Here is a 21,194-nt window from a genome sequence, read left to right as displayed (position 1 = left end):
GAGAAGATGGTGTATGCTAAAACTCATCTATTTTTACCCAAGTTTTGCAGTGATGTGAGGTGTACAGTGAACTTTCCCTTGAAGTGTCATAATGTGGTGCTGACTGGTATTTAGCCAATCTAAGTACTTAAAAAATCTGGGAGAGATTCTGAAAAATTATATGTCCTGTTCTTTGCATCACTTGCATAATGAGTTTATTCTGGTTTTGCAGATGGAAAATTATGGAGCCAAACATGTCCAACTGAATGGTGTAATGACAATATTTCAGAGAACTCAAGATTTTTGTCTTAAGCAATGTTCGTTCCTGTCTTAATATTTCATAACACTGAGTCATAAACACTGAGGAGGAAAACAGTAATGAATACTGGGTACTTCTCCTCACCTCTTACATATCTTTGCATAGCAGAGTCCTCAGAAATATACTCCTGAGATACCAAGTTTTGAACATAATTTTTAAAAATCTAGACTACTATCATTACTACATACAGTAATGAAGACCTCCCGTATCTCTATGGAACACCAGTGACTAGTCTCCTAAAAACCACCATGAAACAGTAACAGCTTACCACCTGAGACTGGGTGGTTGTTCTACATGCTTCAGGTTAATTACAAAAATCCCAGATCTTCTGAAAAACCTCTCAAAGAATGTGCTGGGGAGTATAATGAGTAACTCTTTGCATTAGAAAGATTCACAGAACTTTGATCACTGTCCCAGGAAGCATCAGGTCACAATGAACTATACAAGCTGATTAGGGTCAACTATCATCATTCTACATGTCCACATTGCTGCTGTCAATTGCCCAGTCAACCACAGCAAAAAATACTCAGTAATAACCATTCATATCTGATGTGCTAACTAGGAGTTTAGCTACTTAATTTGTATAGAAGTAATTGTGAGGCTTTTCATCTATCAATGTAATTCCATAGAAAATTAAATCAAGCCATACCATCTTGATAAAAGAGACTGTAATGATTTGCATGTTAGTGGTTCATTTTGTTGCTGGTTTCATAAGGGAAGCTCAAAACTCATATCTCAAACTAACTAGAAAAAATTCTGTATTTTAAAAGTCTGAGTCAACAGCCATGAGCATTTTAAATTATAGGACTCAGTACTTCTATTTTGTGACCTTCTTTTCCATTCCATAGTCAGCCTTGGAGTTTAATTACTGAGAATGAATTAAACAAATTAAACATTAAAAAACCCTGCGGCTACACATCTTATCCTTCTCCCTCCATTAAAATGGTCCAGTATTTGTATTATGTTCAGTATTGTACTTACAGTATACATACTGTATACATCTCAGAATACACAAACATGTACACAAACATTCTGAAAAGGAATAAGGCACATGACCTGTAGGGCTCCTTCACTCTCCCCTAACTGATCACTTAAGAGATGGGAAACCACTGCAGCAAAGCATGATTCTCATTCTGAGTAACTGAGGCCAAGGTGGAAGCTATATTTTGGCACGGAACTTAAGAGCCTCTCAGGAAGTTCTTTTCTCTGTCAGCACATTATCTGTCCCAAGCAGGCAGTCAATTACACAATGCCACGTGTCAGTGGTTCTTTTTTGATCAGAAACAGTTGATTTAGGAACAGTTCAACCTAAATAAAATAACCAAGATATATCTGGCCACTTCTGTTCTTCCATAAATCAATACTCCAGGACATGAAAGGCAAGACTGAGAAGCTGACAGAGTAGCCTGGAACAACCAGGATACTCCTCGTAGGAAACAGCAGAGAGCCTCACTGTCTGCTCAGTCCTCATCCCTGCACCAGTATTCTGTATCAGATAAAAATCACTAGTCCTTAGTGTTCTGTTCTAGCTACTGCTTTTTAGCCATTTACTCATGGACTGCTTAGGTTTCCACTCTAGCCCAAATCCAGGTTTTTAGCCCAGGTTCCTCTGACTGCTGCTTTGAGCCAATGGATGCCAGATGCTCTTGACAAAGTTTTTGACAGAGTGCCTTTCTTCACCTCTTTGATCTGGACCATTATTTACCTGATTGTGGCACTCAGCTCTACCCTTGATCATTGCCTAGGTCTGGCCATTAGAACTGACCATACCTATTGTCAACAGAAATTTCTCTGACACTTCAGTTATTTGAACTTTAGGGACAAGATGAAAGGTACACTACTATTTTATTTTTTTAACTGGAAAAATGCACTTTTGTTTTGTCACACCTGTACTCAAAAACACCTGAGTTAACCCTATCTAATCTGAATAAACACTGACTATAAGTACAATGACAAATGTTCTTGATGTATCTACTTGGGAATGCATGAAAGAAGATTCTGTTTCCAGCTGTATTCTGCTTTCTTCTGTATTCTGACATATTTTATTAGGTGCATTTGATGTCTGTGTAGATAAGCACCACTGTGAAGACCTTTAAAGTGCAAAATAAAGCCAATTATATTTTAGAAGCATATGCAGTCTGATTTATAAGATATGTGGATGTCAGTTTGGTAAAACATAGAGCATAAAAAGAAACAGATCACTAAAAATGGGAGTTGCATCTCACTGCAAACAGAATTCTTATGCATCATTCAGCTGCAGAAAGATCTAAGATTTTGGAGCAAAAACATATTCAGTGACACTTACCCTGAAATAATTATAAGAACGTGATTTTCAACACATGGAAATTTCTGGGGCAAAAGAGTGCAGGAATTTTATGTCTTTTCTTAAGAACTATACTTTTAACCTGATGGGTCTTATTTTTTTTTCCCCTGTGAAGTGCTTAGAACTGTTTAATAGTTCACTGTTTGCAATGGACAAGTCACTCTGTTGTTAACAGATGCCTTTCCTTTAGGGTACCAGACGTCTCACACAACTGCTGCTAAAAACCTTTTCAACTGGGATAACATAGGGACAACAAACTGTTCATTTTCAACCTGTTTAAAGTAAGACAGCTAAAATCTGCGACTTACAGCCCACCCTTGGGGTGCTCAGTCCCATTTCAAGTAAAGAGCTTTTTAAACTTAGCTGCTGTTCACTGGAGCCAAGGAACACAGTCTCCATTCAGCATCTTACAGCAAGGAGCTACTCATTGCATGGCATGCAGCTTGGAGACTTCGGATTGTTCATTTACCTAACTGTGAATTCCTATTTGTGAGTCAGAACTGTTCAGCTTGAAAGCCGCTGTAATTAAGCTGACATGCCATTCAGTGACCTTGGCATAATCCTAATGAGATCTAAGTCACAGACAACAATTACTGAAAAAATAGAGGTACAGTTCAAACAAAGGAGAAAGTACTAACATTTTCCATGAGCAAGATCAATGTACTTTACAGCAGAGAAACATAATAAACTGCTTTATCAGCTAAGTCTCTTTAGCCACCACAAAAAGTGGCTTGTACCTGGACAGCGCATCTGGCAACAGAATCAGGCAAACAAGTTACTCTAGGAGATTAATTGACTGCAAACTAAGGCCTTTAATAGTGTTTCTTTCAGCAGACAAAACACAATGCAGGCATGCCTTTTAAAAAAGTCAGCAATCAATACTACTCCAGAGTCAGCCAGGTTTTGTAGTTACTGTTCTACACTGCAGGTGAGGAAAACCCGCTTACGCGTTTTGTTGTCATTTCCATTGATGGTCTCCTGCTTGAAGTGAGAAATCAGTTTTCATCTCTCTTTGAGAGGTTATCAGCCCTTGAAACAGGTATTTTCTTCTACTTACAACTAAATTAAAAATGCATTTTAAAAGAAGGTTAACATTTGATCGTTTTTACAGAAATGCTAAAAGCATCCACGTTTAAGAGTGCTATTATATTGTAGATGACAGGTGTTCAATTAACAGAAGATATATCTTAATAAAATGAAGAGCTGTTAAGCAGATACTCCAGAACTAGTATAGAAACCATATATATGTTAAGCAGTAACAGCCATTTTTATTAGAAAAAGTCGAATGACAGGACAGCATATGCTGTTTTGTTACTCTGGCTTCATTTAAAATGTACAACTCCCACTACCAGTTGGAATTTCAATGCAAGTTTAGCCAGATGAGACTCTTGTTTAAAGCCATAGCAGAGTCAGCTTTAGCTATTCTTACAGAGTAAGAAGTACTTCTGATTGATTTCTGTTCAAATATTTCTGAATCACCCAAATTTCTCAAAAGAAATCTTATCTATGAAAGGATTAGTCTTGCAACTTAGCTATTTGTAGTGGTCCAAACTTGTGTTACTTTGCAATATACCTCTAACAATCTAATTCATATTCTGCCATGCATATGTCAGATGGTGTAATTCCCCATAAGAGATGAGAAAGAAACTTGTGATCCTCCCTAAGATGTGGGTGTTCTGATACATCTCCACTTAAACCAAAGGGCATCCACACTAAGGCTATAATATTTTTATTACCACAAACCATGAAGATCATACACTTGTCAAGTAGCCAAGACTGAGATACTTAATTTCCTGCTCTAACAGGCAGCAAAGGGTGCCAGCATGTTTTACACAAGAGATATTCTATGAAGAGCTATTCGTAACAAACAAAATTTGGGCTTTCAGAAAAATGCAGTTCTCAAAAACCAAAATGTCTATTTATATACACTACATGAAGCAGAACTAATCAAAACTTATTTTAAACAGCTTCTTTACATGAGAACACAATTTGCAACTACCTCTGGACTCAGGGAAAGCCAGTGAGGAGAAACTTCACATTTCCTGGGATGGATCCCCTGGGACATAGGTGTATGCTACGTGTTCATCGTGTTCATCTAACCCACCTGCATGCTTATCAGGATGCATCTCATTAACCTTCCTAAAATAATGAAACAATGGCGTGATAAAATCCACCTGACCTCCTGAATACAGCCAGTAAGTTGTTCCAGGTGATAATGACATTTTTCCAAAGAGGTCAGCTTCAAGGACAGTAGGACAGGTATTTCTCTGTGAAGTGCTCAATGCCCCACAGAAAATACAGTATAAACACCCTGGTGCATCTTTGATGTAAGGAAAGTGGTCAAGCTCTTTGCTGCTTCCCTACCCTTCCCTCTAATTTCTCACATCAGTCACAAAGCTCTTATACATGATCAAACACTTGATTTATTATAAGATTCATTCTTTGCACCCTAAGGACCAAAGTATAAATTTGATTGTTTCCAGGTCACAACTAACTAGGAAAAAGTACTTCCAATTTTCAACAATTGCTTTTTTTCTATCAATTATAATATGCTTCAAAATTTTTCTCACCGAAATATGCAGCTAATCACATACATGGATCAAAAAATGATGCATACCTTCTTTGCATCTGTGTTCGCTGACAAGACCAGCTCTTAGGAATCTCTGACCCAGGAAACCCCAGTAAGGAATTTTGCAAGGGAAATTTTCTCCTGGTCAAGGAGGACTGGATTAGAAAACACCTAGGTAAAGCTGACATCCACAGGTCCAGGGGCCCTAATGGAATGCATCCATGAACTCTGAGAGAGCTGGCAGACACCAATGTTGGGCTGCTCATGATCTCTCTGAAAGGTCGTAGAAATCAGGAGTGGTGCCTGAGGACTGGAAGAAAGCAAATGTCATTCCAGTCTCCAAAGCAAAGGTAAATCATGCATGACCAACCTGATTGCCTCTACAATGAAAGAAGTGTATGGATGGATGAGGGAAGAACAATGGATATTGTCTACCTTGACTTTAGCAAAGATTTCAACACTGTCTCTCACAACATCCTCATAGACAAACTCAGGAACTGTGGACTGGGTGAGTGGACAGTGAGGTGGATTGAGAACTGGCTGAACAGCAGATCCCTGAGAGTCATAGTGACTGTCACAGGGTCTAGTTGGAGGCCTGTCTCTAGTGGTGGCCCCCAGAGTTCAATACTGGTCCAGTATTGTTTAACTTAGTCATCAATGACTGTTAAGGAGGGGCAGATACCTCCTCAGCGAGTTCACTGATGACACAAAGCTGGGAGGAGTGGCTGATAGCCCAGAGGGCTGTGCGGACCTTCAGAAGGGCCTTGACAGGGTGGAGAGATAGACAGAGAAGAACCTTCTGAAATGCAACAAAGGCAAGTGCAGAGTCCTGCACGTGGGGAAGAAAAACCCTGGGCACCGCAACAGGCTGGGGCTGATCTGCTGGGAAGCAGCTCTGTGGGGAAAGGCTTTGGGGCCCTGGTGGACAACAAGCTGTCCATGAGCCAGCAGTGTGTCCTTGAGGCCAGGAAGGCCAATGGTGTCCTGGAGGGCATTAGGAAGAGCATTGCCAGGAGGGTGAGGGAGGTGATCCTGCCCCTCTACTCAGCCCTGGGGAGGCCACATCTGGAGTGCTGTGTCCAGTTCTGGGCTCTGCAGTACAGGGGAGACATGGAGGTCCTGGAGCAGGTCCTTAGGAGGGGAATGAAGATAATTAAGGGACTGGACCACCTCTTACAAGGAAAGACTGGGATAGCTGGGTCTGTTTAGCCTTGAGAAGAGATGAATGACAGGAGATCTCTCATTAATGTGTTTATGTATTTGAAGGGAGAGTGTCAAGAGGATGGAGCCAGGCTCTTCTGAGTGGTACTGAGCAATAGGACAAGAGGCAATGGGTAGAAACTGATGTACAGGAAGTTCCACCTGAACATGAGGAAGAACTTGGTTTCTGTGCAGTGACTGAGCACTGGAACAGATTGCCTGGAGAGGCTGTGGAGTCTCCCTCATGGGGGATATTCAAGAATGTCTGGGCACACTCCTGTGCCATATGCTCTGGGATGACCCTGCTTGAGCAGGGAGGTTGGACCAAATGACCCACTGAGGTTCCTTTCAACTTGACCTGTTCTCTGATTCTGTGAACTACAAGTGTTTTAAAGTCCAGGCTTACTGAAACCTACACAGAATGTTTTAAAATTCTGACAGTTTCTTCTCCTACACAGACAATAGGTACACTTGAAAGCCAACAAGGTACTAACACTTCACAAGTTACTACTTAGTAATTATTGTGTACTATATGTATATAACCAGTCTACTCCAAATGGGAACTAAAATGCATGTCTGAACTCAGCAGCTGTAACAGACTAAGTTTCCAGAAACTATTGTTTACCATGGCTTTGCACAAGGCCAGTAACATGCAAAGCTCTGGTAATACAATCATTTGAAACTGAATGCCCATACCGGTAGATTAGCCCATCTTCTCAGACTACAAAACCTTGAACATAATTCTATCAGCAAATGAAGAAAACTATAATACTTTTCCTAACTTAAGAAATTGTTCTTCAGATTTTCACATCAACAAGCTTGAATGACCAAAAGCTGCTAGCAGACCTGATATGACCAGAACCAGAAGACAGAACCTCAGAACAGAGCATTTTATCTTACCCTTCAGGCAGATATAGATGAAGATAATAAAAGAAGATAAATTATTAATAAATAAATGTGCCTGTTCCTTAACAGGGACAGACATGCTCCATTTAGTATTTTATCTTTCCGAAAATATATGTGTCTTTTCTATCCAGGTTGAATATTTCCCTGTGCAACTTTAAACAACACATTTAAATTATTTTCTTCCTCTGCATCTATTTTTGAAGTGGTGACTGGGGAAGAGGGTGTGACAGCAACGACACAATGTTTTATGAGATCATGACCTTGGGAAAAATTAAATTACTGTGAATTTATAGAATGGATAATTATTTTTCTGTGACCCAAGTCAAAACACTTTTCTTTGTAAAGATTTTAATCAACTTTAGAAGAAAAGGCTACCTCTTAGTAAAATAGGTCCCCATTTCATTTAGAGAAATTGCATTTTGCCTACACGTTTAACTTCAGAAGTAAAGTTACTTAACCTGCACAGTTCAGTTTCTGGGAAGTCTACTGACCAGGCAAGCCAAAATACTCTATAAGTTAATGCAAAGAACCCCCAGTACCACTCAAAAATTGAAGAGTTCAAGCTATTTAATTCAGCCCCCTCTTTCCACACAAAGGGATTTTTAAAAATAGGGTTTGGTTTTGTTTAGTTTTTGTCAGGGCTTTTTTTAAAAAAGCCTTTCAATAAAAATGAAAACTGATGGAATACACAGCATCATAAGGTGTATCTACCAAACTCACAGCAGTAAGTTGGATTCTAAAACATCAACAGAATATATCTTGCATCTTCCCTAGAGTCATTCTAGAGGTAGAACAAAATAACTGTGTTTTGATTTCCTTCACAACTTTAGAGATGACGCTGTTTGTACGGCTCACCAGTACACTGAGGGAGGCTCTCAGGACTGCTAACATTGTCCCTATAGGTCTTAAACAGACCGAAGTGAGCTGACTCTGCCTGAGCTCTGAGCTTGCTGGATACATGCCAGAATAGATCCAAATACCACATACCCATGATTAGCGTTGGGGCCTGCTTCCGCTACACAGAATTGCACAAAGACTGAAGAATCTTTGCAACTAGAATAAAAGTGACTGAATCCTGTATATAAAGGCTAAAAATGGAGAAAAAAGGGTAAATTATAAGTACGCATAAGACAAAAATGCCTCAAATTTGTGTTTTGTTTTCATCACACATGATGTAAAGCCTGGTAGCCTAATTTTCTCCTCTTCCTTGTGACATGTCAGTTAAACTACTCAACCCTGTCCTTCCATCGCTTCCTATGGAGAAACAAGTAGCCAGCTGCAAGAAATACCACATGCAAGCACCAGGTTATCTAAGAGGACATGCCACAGCATATGTTTTCAGTCTCTGCCACCAGCAGAGTCTTTTGCAGAAATGTTCAACCTCCCTACACCCCTAGACATGATCTCTGTATGTATATACACCTGAGACATGACTCCCCCATTGCCTCTGAATGGAATATGCAGCTGCCTCACCCTGCTGCAACATTGTTCTGCATTCTCTGAGCCACTAAAGGCCTCATGCTTCTCAGTTATATTACACACACTACTGAAGAAAAAACCACTGTCTCAAGGTAAGGCCTGAGAGATGGATAACCTACTAGTCATTTACTGGGACTAGAAATAGAGCATCATTTGGTCTTACTCTCTTTCCTTTATAAAGATTGTGTTTTTACTGCAACAAGTTCTCATAGCTACTTACCATTCTACTTACCATACATACCATAAGAATTCTCCTTATTCAGGTCACTTTGTCTTCTCAGTCTCCCTCAGGTTCAAAGAGTGGCCAGATGTACCACTTCCTTGCTGACCAGATACTATTTTTGCCTGATGGTAACAGGGTCTGTCACACCAGCAAAATACAGCATGAAATAGCAAAATGTTAACATTTTAACCTTAATTCAGCTGCAAAAGCTATGCTGATTGATTCAGTGACCCATCTCTTCCTTCCTAATGGAAAAAAATAGAGTACCCAGCTTCTTTTACAATGACAAAAGTATAAGAACTGAAGTTAGTAAACACAACCTGCTATGATGAGTTTATTTCTGCTGTCTTCTAAGCCTTACAAAGACTGTCTAAAAGCTTTTCACTGTAGATAGCTGAATGATGGGAGATGAGTGTCCAAAGAGGCCATTACCATTTTTCAAGATCTGTGATGATTCAGACTCAGTATTCAAGGCTAGTGTTGCATTCAGTGGCCCTTCAGCTACTATAACAATCAGAACTAGAACTAGCAAACCTCTTCCTTCAGAGAAAAGCTCAGCTCTCACAAATTCACATGATAGACTTTTGAGAAACTTCTCAGCAGGTCAACAATCCTTCAGATGGCTTGCTTTTAATTTGGAACCAAACTCTCCATTGACTCACTGAAATGCCATGTTCCCCAATGCAGGCTTCACAAAGATTCATTTAACTAACAGTCTGAGTTTAAATGCAGAGATGGCGCATATTTTCAGTCGCTGTGCTATCAATTACAATGATTTCTACAGTATTGTATACTGAGTATGAGTATGATTTGCTCAATCTGTATGTCTCCTTGACAATATATGTGATACTGGACCTGCTTCACTGGTGCAGACGTAAAATCAGTGCCACAACTTAGCAGCTCACATTGTTAATTTTTTAATTTAATAATTGGATTCAGACCACATTTATCCAGTCATTCAGAACTCAAGAGTCCTTGTGACACAGTCAAAGCTGAGCAACCTTGTTTCTCAACAGGGGCTCATTTTTGAAAATGCGGTCCCAATAACTTCAGCAGTCTCAACATAAATATTCTCTAATTCAGTTTATGCTTATCCCACTCCTTTAAACAAACAAATCAGACCTCATGTTCATGCCATCTACCAACTTCTGTAACAGATTAGCATCAAATACCTAAAACAAAGTTGGACAAGTATGTCTGAATCACTTGGAAACTTTAAGATCACAGGACTGAAACTTGGTCATACCAATTATGTAAAGCCACTGGAAAGAAATCCATGCATTTTTGCAAGCAGGCAAAGCAGGCTTTTCATAGAACAAAAGGAGCCTTGTATTTTTCTGTTATGCGACAACTCCTAATTAAAATCAATGATTTTTTATTGTTGGCCCAGATAAGCTTGTTTGCATAGCTGCCACTTCTTAAAACAGAAATCTGAATGTTATTAAGAAAAGACATCCATTGACAGTACAGCAGGCCTTGAAGAAAAGTGGCATTGCTTGATGTTAACACCTGATTAACCTTGGAGGCAGTTCTGCAAATGTTAAACAGTACAGAATATAGTAAAGAGCAAAAGAAATTTAATTTTGTTCGAATGTATTTATAGAATTGTACCAAGAGTACCCGTAAAGGCATGCTGTGGTCTTTTCCTTGAGCTTGTGCCAGTTGATGACCAGTAGAAAGCATTCAAAGAGGGAGAAAAGAGGTAGCAGGAAATTATCTGTAACCACTCTCTGTATCAAGCATACTGTTTCATGGACAGCTGAGTAACATTACATTTCAACATTTCATGCAGAAACAACTCGTAAAAAAAATTTCTTACCACAGTGACATTTCTCTAAAATGATTCACTTGTGATCTTGAACTTTGTAACTATGAGAGTTAATTCTCAAGAGCTAAGTACTAATGGAATAAAATTGCTAAATATTCAAAAAAACAATGGTGAGAAAATATCAAACCTAAATTGAAACAGTCTTTAACTGACAGGAAAAATAAGCATTCTGAGTGGATAAAATTGGTATCAGAAAACAATCACCAGGTGGCTATAGCAACGTTTAGCAAACCCTGATGCATTTAACAGACCAGTTAAATGTGCAGTTCTAGACACAGCAGTCACAGCATCCTCACTAGCTCCTCTTTCTGAATTTCCTTTTCTTAATTAGTCCAGCACTCCACACAGACACAGACTGCACCTTCTCAGCGACTTGCTCTAAAACGACCACGCTGTTTGCATGCACCCTGTTCAGAAAGGGTGGTTCAGCAGTTATTCAAACCCTGTTAGCCCAAGATGAACAGCAGCCGTGTTTCTGTGACAGAGCACTCAACGCACTGGCTATATTTGGCAATATCCTTGTTCAAGGTGCCTATTTCAACCACTTATAGGGAGAGTCTACTACAATCATGTTCTGAACAATGCTTAATCCTTATCCAGTCCAAGTTCTTTGGAAACCTACCCTACAAGTATGTATCTGTAAAAGCAAACAAGATTTTAGCATCTGCTAAATGCTACCCCAGCTAACTGGGACTATAATGACAATAAAACAGAATAGCTTCAGGGATCAGAGTGAATCAAGATGAATCTTGTCTTCTCAGTGTTTGGATTACTGTGCTTGAGGCTCAGGAGAGACCTTGCTGCTCTCTACAACTTGCAAAAGGAAGCTGTAATGAAATGGGGGTTGTTCTCTTCTCCCAGGTGCTGGGTAAACAGTTGGACTCTTGTGATCTGAAAGGCTTTTTCCAAACTAAATGGTTCTGTGATTCCAGACATATCATAAATCAATGGAATCACTGAACTGTGCGTGATTCTGCCTGGATGAATCTCACTCAAGCCTACACGACTATTGGTTTGCAACCTACCTTTTAAAACAGAACCAGTCCCTTCTCTTGAGTCCTTTAAGCATTAAGTCAGAAATAATATCTTATACTAAATCTGAATACTGAAAAAAATGCCAAAGAATACCTCAGGATGTACAAATGCTTCAGCATACATTTGCATTTGGCTTTCAACATATTTAAACATACGTAGTGCAAAACACTAAACATATTTAGTGCAAAAAATGTGGCATTTTTCCATTTCCTAACTACTCAGTACAAATAATCCAATGATTGTTCTAAGAGCTTAATGCTCAACACTCATTTTGAAAGCCTATGTTCACAGATATACCCTTAGACTTAGATGTCTGGGAAGTTTTCCACAGAACACCAGAAACGTTAATTAAACCCCTAATCCTTAGGAAATCAGTGTCAATCACCTGAATAAAGCTGACAGCATGTTTACTTTGGCTTAAAACTGTATTTCCTTTCTGAAGGAGTAACATTGCAACAGAATAGCAAAATCTATTAACTAGTTCCCTCTACTTCCCTCTTTCTTTAAAACAAAATCTTGTTTTATGGGAAAGGTCTGTTTCTATTGTACCTGTATCATAACTTGTATTTTCTGTTTTCTCATCAGTTAGCCTTTTCTATCACTAAATGGAAAGTTTCAAAGTGTACTGACTCTGCTCCTGATAGAGGTCCAGTCATCAACCAAACAGGGATACTGAAAATGCATAGTAAAATCAGCAGAAAAGAGCTGAAGTTATCTAAAAAGATTTCATTACTTGGAGAGTAATCCAATCATCGCACAAATAGTCTCCAAACCATCAACAGTAAGATTAGCCCCATAACCCCCACCCTCTCAGATTTGAATTTAAGTAATTTTCTAGTTTAAAACCTAAGTTTAATAAACAAACAAAAACCCAAAACACAAATACAAAACCAACTGACCAAATACCCAACACCAGAATCCCCTCCAAATTTCTTGCAGGCGAAATTTTAACAGATGTTTTAGGATTCCTTACTTCAAATAGAAGAAATTTAAGAGTGCTTCATTTTTTAAGTTTACCATTTATTTATAGTTTGGTATAGCAATGAAAAGTATCTAAAATATATTTTATTACATTTATGATGCTGGGAAATAAAAATAAAATATCTTTTTTGTGCCAATCCACAAGCACAAAGAGGTAATAAGTTAGAAATCTTTCCACACAAACATAAGTATCTGTGCAATTAGGAATATTCACTTTTATTTTGGGATAATTCACATTCATGTTCTGGATTACTGTGAAACTAAAAATACGCCTGTTTGCAAAATTTCATTAAAGTTCTGTTTTAAATTTTTCAATTATCTAAGTCAAAAATAAGCTATTCAAATACTTAAAAACAAATTATCCATTAGAAGAAAAATAATAAAATTAGATGTTTCATAAGTGTTTTACTCTGTAACCTAAAATATGGCTCTTTGGCTATCATTTTTCACTATCATCAGTTCTACGTCTGCATGTAGAAAGGAGCTTGCTCTGCATTTTTTGAATGCATTAAGAGATGTTCCGATATTGAGGGTCAGTACCCCAGGTACCATAGGCCCTCTTGTACTCACTGTACTCAAGGGGAAGCTGTGCATCTTCAGCAGCCAAAGAAAAAGCACCTATCCGTACATTTTGAACTATGGACACTATATATTTCATGCCCAAAGGATAGTATTGAAAGAGCAATAGTATTGCTGAGAGGCAAAATTCATTAGTTTGGACTAGATGTGACCACATGAGCTTGAGCGGTTCGTGGAGGCACACCCAGAATTCATAATTTGTTTTTTCTTTAAACAGCTAAGACATCATAATCATGACCAGAAGATTACTAATATTGCACAAACTTGTGAGAGCTAGGAAGGCTTGGCTTTATAGCTGAAAACTAAAACGCAACTTTCTATATCCATACACCATGACATAGTCTAATTAATCATAGATCTCTGCTTTTTCCATGGTATTTCTGTTTCAGTTTGCTTACTCAGTTAGTGAAAAAATTGGCAACAGGCAACTGTAAATTTGGCTCTTTCTAATTTTCAGCAACTTGACTCAACAATTGAATTACCATTCTTGTGACATTGTTTAAGAAAAAGTGCTCAAATGCTGCTTTAGCACAGTGAAAAGGTCTTCTGCGAGCATAGAAGCAAAAAAAAAATCAAAAATTTTTATAGTTTCTATTTTATCAAGACTTTAGTGCAATATAGGATGTGATAAAAATCTTTTCCTATCCAGAAAAATGGCATGTACTGTAAATAAAATATTTGCGCATGCCATATGTAAGACACCATATGAAGATACAATGCTAAAACCTGAAGATGGTAAAAACCTCCCAATCATTTTTACAGAATGTATTTCTGGTTTTAATCAAAATTTCAATGTGAACACCATTTTCCAAGGACATATTCTTCAAATAGCACACATACACACATCCATCTAAATACTCATGCTCACCCAAGGAAGCTTGCTTGTGTCTCAAAAAAAAGAAAAAAAGCATTAGACAAGTGTTTTAAGTTTCATGGGGTTTTTTCACATACCTTCTGTTTTACATGCTTTGCAGACTGATGAGTTGTGGGATAATTTCAGGTATTTAGCAGATGTTAAATGAATGTTGCTTTGAATCTGACAGGAATCCTAGCAATTTTATTGGTTTATATCACATCAAACAGCTGCACTAAAAAAAGTGTGGTCATGTAGTACTATCAATACTAATACAAAAGGCACTGGGCTGAAGCATAGCTCAGAATTTACAGAAAGAAACAAGACTGATTTCAGTTTCAAAAGGGGAAGCATTCCTAGTGCATCTGAATGAAACTGTTAAGTGTGAGCTTGGAATTCATCTCTAACAACATGATGTTGCTGCTTACACCAGAATAAATATGTTAAGCTTAATGCTTGCATAGAAGGACAATAAGGCTAATTAAATACCTCTTGTTGCAGCTGAACTTAAAAAGTAAAAAATGTTCATTATCAAAGAAGGGAACCTGAGTAGAAAATAAGCTCACAGGTAGAGACAAAGAGAACAGGTCAGCACATGCCAATTGCTACTGTGAAGTTTCAACAGCTACTGGGAATTCTGCCTTTTTCAAATCCAAATGAAATCTGTGGAAGCCTCAAATGCCATTGTGAAGTAACTGCTGGCAAGCATTACAGATTATATCTCAACCGTTGTTGTACTTACTACTTGCATTTCAATATGAATTTTCATTCACATTTTTTCCTATTTGACTTATTTCTACAAAGTACAAACTAATGCACAGATTAATAGATACATTTGAACATGCTGTACCCACTTTATATAAAGTTTAGGAGCAGACACTAAATATGTATTAGTAGGTCATGAATAGCTTAAACCACTAAACCAGGTCACTGAAAAGAAGAATGCTTCCCAGGTGATGTAAATTGGAATAGAACATGAAAGATGTTTAATGAACAGTAAGGGAGCCCAATGCATTTTAACAGCTATTTAAAGAATTGTTATTCCAAACAAATCAACTTCTTGAATGCAGGTTCTCTTCAACTTCACAGATTTCCGTTCAATAAAGCAAGGCCAAACATAGTCACCTGCTTTGGTAAAAGAAAATGCAGGACTCCATAAAATTCATGCTTTTTAAAATTAAAGGGTTTTTTTGGTAGTTGTCTAGAACAAGAACCAGTCTTCTTAAAACAGACAGGAATCAAAAAAAACCACTATTATTTTTCATTACATGGAGAAGGTAAATGAAATCAAACTGTTAAAACCTAATCTGCAGCTTCAGTAGCAAATTCAGTTAAAGATGGAAAAAAAGAGCCCAATTCACAGAAAAACAACAGTATGGAATAAATCTATCAGGATTGGTATGCAATTATTTTCCACTTTGCCCTAGTTACCTCACTACGGAAGGAACAAATGCATTCTGAGTTTTTGACCTTAAGAACACTCGTCTTTAAGTTTGGATCTGATTATCCTGCTTGTCAGATGTTTTTATGTGCTGATACTCGCTTACTAATCACCCTTCAACACTTTTATCTTCCAGAATCAGAGAAGACAGCTCATCCAGAACGAGCAGGAACTAAAGAGTAGAGTATTGCTTGCAGCTTTAGCTTATTGCCCCAAATTTTTGTTACATAGATAAATAGATACTAATTCAGATGCAGCAAAACAAATGCTGAGGTCACTTGACTCTGATTTTAACTATAAGAATGGTTCTGATTTTAACCATAAGCATATCAAGTACTGCAGTCCTAGCTGTTCTGCAAGTCTCTTCTGAATGTTATTATTTCATCATCACAGAATAATAATAGAGAAGAATAGAATTATGTTGCAAAGTTAAGCTTATGCAGTTGTGTATCTGATTTCACATTATCTCTACTATTGTTACAACAATACAACTTAGAAGTAACCTTCACCTTAAAAATAACTGAAACCTTGTAAAGCTCGTTGATGTAAAGCTCACTGACATACCACAGCAATCCACTGGGACACACAGCACAGTATATAATAATACACTTTCAATATGTAGCAGTACAGAGATAAGCAACACTGACAAAAAACCATACTGACATGCTAAGTATATTGACTAGCACCCACTGCAATTCATGCTCAATGAGAAGATTGTCTCATGCAAACTGTTAGGAACCACGAACACACGCAGTGTTTACGCTATGATTAGTGTGTGATGGTACTAAGGGGACTGGTGTAACTGCCTGCCTTTGATAATGTAATCTATCAAGACATCCTTGTCTTGATAGATTACATTATGATAGTTCCTCCCAATGACTTACTACTTCTGCTACATTCTTCACAGTAAATCTGGTTCATTAATATAATAGATGTGTATTTGGCATTTTTCCTTCCGTCTTCCTGCTTGGTGTACTGGACTCCCTCTTACTAGTCTGCAAACTGCAGTGGACATAGAGATTACTACTTTATAACAATTTTAGAGAAAGAGGCATGCTACACCTAGAACCAGAAAATAAATTATAAAAAGACCCTAGATGGACAAATAAAGATTATATATGGATTGGTTTGATTTTGCACTTAAAAGAACACATTCATAGATTGGTGAAGAGTTTCAGATTTCTTTTGCATAATTTTTTGTTAATTAGGAAATCATTCTCCATTATCATCTTGCCCAAAATGTTCTCCCAAATGTTCTCTCCTCACTTAAGATCTCTGTTTAAAACCATACATGGCATGGATATGATTGCAAATTTCACTGCTTGATGAAAAAGGTATGATGTTTGACTAAAGTAAATTTTCTAAATATATCCAGAGACCATGCTGCTGGACATTAGAAAGCCAAATACATTTTTCCACATTCACACCATTTGTGAAATGGTAAAGAAATAAAGCAGCAAGTTATTTCACTCAAACCATGCTAAAGAATGTCACTTCTGTTTTCTCATCCCAAGAAAGCAGGCCTGTGTTCCAGATTTACACTCACATTATGAGGGTTATCATATCACCCTCAGTATTTCTACATTTCATTACAATTCTTAACATGAAAGGAAGATAAGTATGTGCTGCTTCTGATATGCAAACTTCCTGGTGCTGTCCAGCAATGCTTGCTTAAGCTCAGTAAAATTAATCACAATTCAATGTTTAAAAAGCGATCACTCTTTGAGAAGCTGCTACAGACACCTCTTATTTTTTGGTGACACAGCAGGATTTGGCATGCACTTCCGTTTTGGTTTAGTAATCTCAAAAACTTTATCATATGAAATACCTTATCCACTTACACATTCTTTATCATCAGTGAATGATGATTCCTTCAAAAGCTAAGGACTCCTCAAGGAGGTTTTATAATCAGGAGGTCACTGTAAACACCCTTTCTGAACAAGGGGGGAAGGGAGTTTAGAGTGTTACCAACTCAATGTTTTCCAATGTTTTCCCTAGTATTACAGGATCCTTCATCATAATTCTTCTATTAGAAAGACCCTGGGTACTTGGATTTAGTCTTTTTTTCAGTGTTCTTCCATTGTTCCTGACATCTTTCTTCATCCTGTTGTCTGTCCATACTCATCCGCTGATGTCTGCCTCCATATCTTTAATTATATGTGATACTCCCTTGAAAACTCACTTTCTTGACTCATAATAATTCTCTTTTTTTTGCTTCATTCTCTCTCTTCCAAAAAAGGTGATGAGAAATCCTTAAGGAGGAATGAAAATTAATGGTAAACCCTGACCCGATATATCTGGAGAGCAGAAAAATAATATTATGGAATTTAAAACAATATTCAGGGAACAGAGAGCCTGAGTTAAGGCTCTGGTGTGACAAAAGGGAAGGATAAAAAACCTTTCTAGCATCATGACACAATCTCTACCAGGTCCTTTAAATTCAGGAGAGAAATCTGGAAAGATATGCACTCTATCCTGAAGAACACTAGCCCTGTGAAGAAACAAAAGTGAAAGAAAGAAACCTTTTCTATTTACTGTACAAGCAAACATCTACATCATGCTAAAAAATTGTACAACAAGGCATACACTGATATAGACTCCAAGCACCAATTTATATTTCACAGCATGTAAATGTATATTTTTTAATCAGTGTTTATTCCTAGAAATTATATGTTCATCATTTTGTTAGTTTATGCTGGGGACTCAAAACTCAAACCTGGTGAGACTGCTTTCTGATGACACTAAATAAGCACTTAGTAAGGTTAAGCTTATTGTTGTCCAAAATACAGACCATATGTGAGGCAATTGAAAAATCTGAATTACAGAGATAATAGATGGTGCACTGGAGACTAAGCATAAACTGATTCTTAACAGCCAGACTATTAACCCATGTGACTACCTATGTGCTAGCTTGACCTGCAGTGACCCTAAGAAAAATAGGAAGAAAAACATAACTTTGGGGATTGAATCCTCACTGCTAGAATCTGTGAACAGAAAAATTAGTATGGGATTTGTTCTTAATGTATTCATGGAAACAGGTAAGTGGGTTTGTTTTTTGTTAGTAGTAGAAGAAACAACTGCCTTAAAAATGTCCAGCTCTTCTCTTGTTTCTTGTGGTAATATTATGCAAGGTCTTGAAAATTCCTAAAGTCAAAAAGGTGTAACATGATGCAAGAATATTTCAGGATAAATGGTGACATTTATTCTGCAGCACTTTTCCTGCGTGTATCCTTCATGCAAGTACTTAAGTACTGATTGTGCTTCAGTTTTGCTTCATGAAGGTTTACCATATCACTTGTTGCAGTCTACAGTAGAAGTTTATAAATGTAGAAAATAGAACATTTTGTCTAATCTTATCTGTTGGCATATATCAAAATAAAGAACACCTTCCCTTTCTATGTAGGTGGGAAGATGGAAGTCTTTCATTCTCACAGAGTAGTTTAAAAAGCACACCATTAAATAGGAGAACCAAAGGCAGAATTACAATTTCACCACATTTTCTTAAGTAATAGAGATCCTTTAGTTGGTAAGAAAGACAGAACTCAGACTTACTGTGCATTTGTTCGGCTTCTCTCCTGAGTGGACTCTCATGTGAATCAGCAGTTTGTAACGGGCATTAAATGGCTTAAACCTTCGAGGGCATCCTGCCCAGAAACAGGTGAAGTCCTCTCCCTTCCTCTGGTCTATGTGGATCTTCTCTATGTGCCGCACAAGCTCCTCTTGATGGTCGTACAGCTTCCCGCAGTCAACCCAGCAGCAGCCATGCTTGCCATTGAAATCATCCAGCTCGCCACCTTCCTCCAGCAGGGTGCCTGGGGCAGACGGCAGCACCTGCAGCGGGTGGACATGGCTGGGCAGGCTGTGCGGCTGCCGGTGCTGGTGAGCGTGGTACGGCGGGGGGGGCCCTTGTGGAGGAGCTGGTGGCAGCAGCAGGGGTGGAAGAGGCATGTCAGCAGTAGGGCCTGAGAAGTCATCCAGCTGTTCATTTTTCAGGGTGTCCACTGCCTGGCTGTCCAAAGGTGGCACGCCCTGCTGGATCACCATGTTATTTGTGGCAGCCATCTGCAAGCTGGCTTGTTCCAGCTGTTGCATCTGCTGATACTCACCAGCCCTGTTTTCAGCATACCCTGGAAAGCTGACATTGCCATTCGCCATGTGGAGGCCTTTCTGGGCTGCTGGAACTGAGAAATTTTGGGGTATACAGCTTCCTCTCACTCCCAAAAAATGTCCATAGACCTCAGGCTGTGGGGAGATGTTTGCTGGCGATACCCTGGAGCTGTTGATGTAGGCCACCAGAGAAGTTGGGGATGTACGGATGATTGTATTGAACTCGATCCCAATGCCGTCAGACAGAGGAGACACAGAAAGTGCTCTCTTTTTGGGCCGGGATGATTGAGACCAGACTGAGGACTGGCAAGGACTAGAGTAAGGGGAATGCTTATTTTCCATGCCATATAAGTAGGATGATAATGAGTTACCGGACACAGGTGTTTCAGGCAAAAAATTTAGTAAGTCCCCCAACTCACTGCCATTTTGTAAACCACGGTCAGGAAGAACAGAAGAAAGTGTCCTGTACCTGTGTGACCATTCTTGTTGAACACTCAAAGAGGAGTGACCTTCTGGCAAGCTTAATGTTGTAGAGGCCAGAGACTCACAAGACAAGAGTGACCTGAAATAAAGGCACAGTAAAGTAAGCAGTTAGACAATTCAGAAGTAGCTCTTTTACCTCCACACACACACTTGAAATTAAGGAAAGGCTACATGTGAGGAAAGGTCTCCCTAATATTAGGTAATCAAGTTTAGCACACTCTGTTCATGTACCAGTATTACACAAAGGCAATATACATGTAAAAAGGTCACTTAGGAAACCAACTTCAAAACTTCAAGATTTTGAAGAAGTGTTGCTGTAAAGATTCTTCATACACCACTGCAGAAATTAATGCACTTCTTCTCATCAGTTGTGGTATAAATAGGTTTGGACTTCTGAAGCCAAGGCATTATGTTCCTGCCTTATATGAAACTCACATTGATTTGAGTCATCCATTGTTTGTGCTTGAAAAGAACAGGAAGAAAACTGATTTATAGAGAATAAATATTCAATCTGAATGACTTTGTCACTTGTAATGCATACAAATATTACAAATACTTCCCTAAAGGAGTTTTATATATTAAGTTTATAAATATAGATAATATCTAACTTTACAAAACAAACAAAATAAATGAGTAATGTAGGAGAACTGGTTGAAGGGGTTTTTTAGCTTTGATTTGAAGATGTATCTGCCTCCAAGTCAGCAGTAAAAATTCTTCACAGAAGCGTAATCTTGCTGTTATCATTCATTTTTCACAGAGATATTATGAAAGTTCTTTATGCTGCAAAGATTCTTCGGGTAGCTTAAAAACCCCCAACATATAGGCCCTTAAAAGTATTGTTTTCCACAGGAAGGTATTGAAAGGAAATAAAAGGACATCAGGGGCCCTG

General features: G+C 38.3%; 1 protein-coding gene across 4 annotated transcripts in view; it reads right to left on the bottom strand.

Moving 5' to 3' along the window:
* The window catches only part of GLIS3 (GLIS family zinc finger 3), a 161,411-nt gene that overhangs the window by 101,546 nt on the left and 38,671 nt on the right, over positions 1–21,194 (bottom strand). For all 4 annotated transcript variants that reach the window (XM_042013008.1, XM_042013009.1, XM_042013006.1 and 1 more), the window contains exon 3: positions 19,268–20,384. In XM_042013008.1, coding sequence (XP_041868942.1) covers positions 19,268–20,384 — 1,117 coding nt within the window. The remainder of the gene's footprint in view (positions 1–19,267; positions 20,385–21,194) is intronic.

The sequence above is a fragment of the Corvus kubaryi genome, unplaced genomic scaffold (genome assembly GCF_017639235.1).
Source record: "Corvus kubaryi isolate FWS band 111438036 unplaced genomic scaffold, C.kubaryi_AGA036_p1.0 split1-37296, whole genome shotgun sequence".
Lineage (NCBI taxonomy): Eukaryota > Metazoa > Chordata > Aves > Passeriformes > Corvidae > Corvus > Corvus kubaryi.
The sequence above is the reverse complement of the archived record's forward strand: the minus strand, read 5'-3'. Positions and strand labels throughout refer to the sequence as shown.